We start from the raw sequence: 4,669 nt of genomic DNA, 5'->3' as shown, positions 1-4,669 counted from the left end.
AGAGAAAAGTACAATTATTAATATTTTTTATTAATGATAATAATTATGATATTTTGTAAAACTATTTTTTTTTTTTGGTCAAGAAGAAAATACCTTCATTGAACAAACAAGCAATTACAACCAAGGCAAAATGCCCAGAAAGAACCCGGTTACAAACAGACAATCAACTACCTCAATTTACTTACAAGCAAGTTTCCTTAAGAAAAGCTTAAAATGAGGAAGAGCCTTCCTACTATGAACACTATATATTCTGTATTGAACTATGGTAATTACATCTTTAGCTATACAGTTAGCTGTTAGAGAGTAGCCATCATAAATGCATCTATTTCTATTCCTCCAGATTTGATAAACTACAGCTGCAAGGATCATATTAATGGTCATGCTCAATCTATTATTATGGCTAAAACTGAGCCCCATGGTCCAGGCTGAGAAGCTAGAAGCCCAAGCACGAAAACCCAGCCAAGCAAAGATGCAGTTCAGAACTTTCTTGGACAAACAGCAGTCAAAGAAAAGGTGGTTATGACTCTCCCACTGGTCTTCAAAAACAGGGCAAAGAAGGCTGTTAAGAAGAAAATACCTTCATTGAACAAACAAGCAATTACAACCAAGGCAAAATGCCCAGAAAGAACCCGGTTACAAACAGACAATCAACTACCTCAATTTACTTACAAGCAAGTTTCCTTAAGAAAAGCTTAAAATGAGGAAGAGCCTTCCTACTATGAACACTATATATTCTGTATTGAACTATGGTAATTACATCTTTAGCTATACAGTTAGCTGTTAGAGAGTAGCCATCATAAATGCATCTATTTCTATTCCTCCAGATTTGATAAACTACAGCTGCAAGGATCATATTAATGGTCATGCTCAATCTATTATTATGGCTAAAACTGAGCCCCATGGTCCAGGCTGAGAAGCTAGAAGCCCAAGCACGAAAACCCAGCCAAGCAAAGATGCAGTTCAGAACTTTCTTGGACAAACAGCAGTCAAAGAAAAGGTGGTTATGACTCTCCCACTGGTCTTCAAAAACAGGGCAAAGAAGGCTGTTAAGAGGGATGGTGCATTTGGCCAAGTTGTATCTAGTTAGGAGGAATGAGTTAACAACCATCCATAATAGAAACCTATGCTTAGGGAGAATAGTGCGACACCAGACCCCATTCTTGTAGGCCACAACTTGTTGGTTTAGGGAGCTGTTATACAGCTTTGAAGGCCTGAAATTCCCTGAAATACCAGCAACCAGGATCTCTCCCTCATTGAACCTATTTCTGAGATGACAAAGCTTGCGCCAATACCAAATACTATCTTGCTTCAACACATAATCCCAAAAGTTCGCCCCCTTTAGGTATACATGTTGAATCCACTTAACCCAAAGAGAGTCTTGTTTAGTAGAAACAGCCCATACATACCTGGCAAGAAGAGCCATATTCCAGCTAGCTCCATCCCTTAGACCAAGACCACCGTATGCTTTAGGCAAGCAAACTTGATGCCAAGATGCTAAATGAAACTTACTCCGAGTTCCCGAGGCCCCCCAAAGAAACTGTCTGCACAACTTCTCAACTTCCTTAATGATACTTTGGGGTAAAGTGAAAACAGACATCCAGAAATTTCTCAGACCAAACAGGACAGATTGAATGAGAAGTAATCGATCTGCATAAGATAAATGCTTACTTGACCAGGAAAACAACTTTGTTCTCATCTTTTGGATAATGATTTCACAGTCCATATGCTTCCATTTAGTAGGCCTCAACGACACTCCAAGATAATGCAAAGGGAAAGACCCAGCTAGAAGTTGCAGAACCTGTAAAATCTCATTCCTATCCGCAGCTATAACCCCTCCAAAATAAACTTGGGACTTCTTAGAATTAATAGACAACCCAGATACTTCATTAAACTTCCTTAGACAGTCTTTAAGAACAGTCACAGCCGCAATTGAGCCCTTACAAAACAGGATAACATCATTTGCGAAACATAAATTTATGAGATTCAAGCTCTTACACATAGGGTGAAACTGAAATGTAGAGGACCTGGCATCAAATTTTAAGCTTATGGTCATGTACTCCATAATGAGAACAAAGAGAAGAGGGGGCATTGGGTCCCCTTGCCGCAGACCTTTACCCACCTTGAAAATGCACTGGACCCGACCATTAATCAGTAGAGAATAAGAAGTACTCCTGATACACTTCATGACCCAACTAATAAACTTTGAAGGAAAACATAAGGCCTTCAATAAGTTTTCCAAAAAATGCCAATCAACCGTATCATACGCCTTGCTAAGGTCAATTTTGATCGCACACCAAGGAGAGGTAATCGCTCTACCATAATTCTTAATTAAGTCTTGAAGAATCATGATATTGTGAGCTATAGATCTACCCCGAACAAAAGCACCTTGATTCGATTGAATGAGATAAGGAAGAACCACTACCAATCGGGAACATAACAACTTAGCCATGACCTTATATAGAGTCGAGCAACAAGCAATAGGTCTGTAATCGGAGGCCCTAGCTGGATTTGCAACTTTAGGAATTAAGGATAAAGTTGTTTCATGCAGCTCTTTAGGAAAATGGCCTGTAGAGAAACCATGAATGATTGCTAAGAAAATATCCTGACCAATATCCTTCCACATAGATTTGAAAAAACCAGAACCATAGCCATCGGGACTAGGCGATTTAGTATTAGGAATACTAAACAACGCAGCTTTTATTTCCTTTGCAGAGAACGGTTTTAATAGATAAAGTTGCTACTCCACTGAGAGTTTCGAGCCTAATGCAACACATCTCTGATCTACTAACCCTGTAGCCGAACTAGAACTGCCCAAATGATGCTTAAAATGCTCAACAAAATGGCTAATCACCTCCTTGAAATCATCTATCAATAACCCATTTTCATTAATATATGAAACAATAGAATTCTCAGCTTTCCGCTTCTTCAGGAATGCATGAAAGAAAGAGGAGTTCACATCACCCTTCCTAATCCAATTGATCTTACTTTGCTGGACTAGGAAACTATGATAAATTTGTTCGTGATAGTGAAATTCAGATGCCTTCTCCTTGACTACCTCTTGCAACTGAATGTCTAGAGGCTTCTCTTGAGCATGAAGTTGGGCAGTTTGAAGAGCTTCCATAGCCAATTGATAGTCTGATCCTACATCCCCAAACCAGTCCCTGTTAAGCTTCTTAAGTTGATGCTTCAAACGAACCAGCCTAGTAAATATTGCCCTCAAACCAGAAGCTTGCACAGGGGCTCTCCAGCTCTTCAACACTAACTGATTAAAGTCAGGGTGACTGGACCAAAAGTTATAAAATCTGAAAAGTTTAGTTCCCATAGACTTCAAAGGGATATTAGAAACAACACAGGAACAATGATCCGACACCACCTCCCATTGAAAAACAGCCAAACTTTGAGGAAATATGTCCAGCCATTCTTCATTTATAAGAGCATGGTCTATTTTGGAATAGATCCTTGCTAAACCTTCTTGGTTATTTGTCCAGGTGAAATAAGAACCCATACTCTTGATTGCTTCAACTTTAGCAATAGTTTTCCACCCAATAGTATCAACCAATTCAGAGCTTGCTATAGAGCAACCACTAGACCTATCATCAACTGAAAATGGAGCGTTAAAATCCCCAATGACCATCCACGCATTGACAGAAAGTGATATACGAGATAGATCACGCCATAGGCTCCTCCTAGTATCAACTGAGTGGAAACCATAAACAAACGTGATATAGAAACTATTCTTGTGACCGACCAACTTGACTTGGCAGTGAACCAATTGAGGAGAGTCTTCCAAGATGCTCAAATTAGCTATCCCCTTCCGCCAAAGAATTAACAGCCTTCCTTCTGTGCTTGGGCTAGTGAAATAGTCCCAATTAGGAAATTTATTTTCCATGAACTCATCAATTTTATTACCACACAATTTAGTTTCCATTAAACCACCAATACCAATCTTATTCTTCCTAAACAGTTCTTGGACTGAAATTTGTTTATTCATCCTGTTCAGCCCCCTTATATTCCAACTCATTATAGGACAATTATCCATTAGATGAACCAGTAGCAATATTCCCAACCTTACTACCCCTTTCATGTTCCTGCAAAATACCAAAATGATTTCCTTGTGTTTGAGCCAACCCAACCATTTTATTGGCACCAGTAGTGTAACCCTGTCTCTGAGAACTAACCCGCCTGGGTGTAAGCCATTGCACTTCCTTGTTCCGCTCTACAGCCAGCCCAGAATTAGTCTCCTCTGAAAGAGACACGTCACCTTCACCTGCTTCTGCTTCTTCATTAGATTAAGACCCATCCTCTTTCTTGCTCGGAACCCCTACCTTAGCTCCCTCTGAACTTTCTGTTCTTTCAAAATGTTTCTCATCAGTAGGATGAGTAACTTTTTCCACCCAAACTGCCTTATGGTCCTTCCGACACTCTGCCATAGTATGCCCAAAACCAGAGCAGCTCTTACACTTAGTAGGCAACCACTCATAGTCTATTCCTTGTTCAACCACTTGACCATGTTCATTGATAAACTGGAAACTATGCGGAGGATTATCTGTGATTTCCATCTCTACTAACACCCTCGCAAACTGAACACGAGAGCACTCCTTAGTAAATTTATCCACTAGAAGAGGTTTGCCAATCGTACTAACCAATGCACTGAGACACTTACTCCCCC

At 39.9% G+C, this 4,669-nt stretch overlaps 1 protein-coding gene across 1 annotated transcript; it reads right to left on the bottom strand.

Annotated features, from left to right (window-relative positions):
- Positions 1 to 2,737: 2,737 nt before the first annotated feature.
- LOC133814589 (uncharacterized) lies at positions 2,738 to 4,021 on the bottom strand. Its single transcript, XM_062247531.1, has one exon. The coding sequence runs from the start codon at positions 4,019 to 4,021 to the stop codon at positions 2,738 to 2,740; it is 1,284 nt and encodes a 427-aa protein (XP_062103515.1).
- Positions 4,022 to 4,669: the final 648 nt, after the last annotated feature.

Source organism: Humulus lupulus, chromosome 2 (genome assembly GCF_963169125.1).
Source record: "Humulus lupulus chromosome 2, drHumLupu1.1, whole genome shotgun sequence".
NCBI lineage: Eukaryota > Viridiplantae > Streptophyta > Magnoliopsida > Rosales > Cannabaceae > Humulus > Humulus lupulus.
Note: the sequence above shows the minus strand (reverse complement) of the source record. Positions and strands in the feature narration are given on the sequence as shown.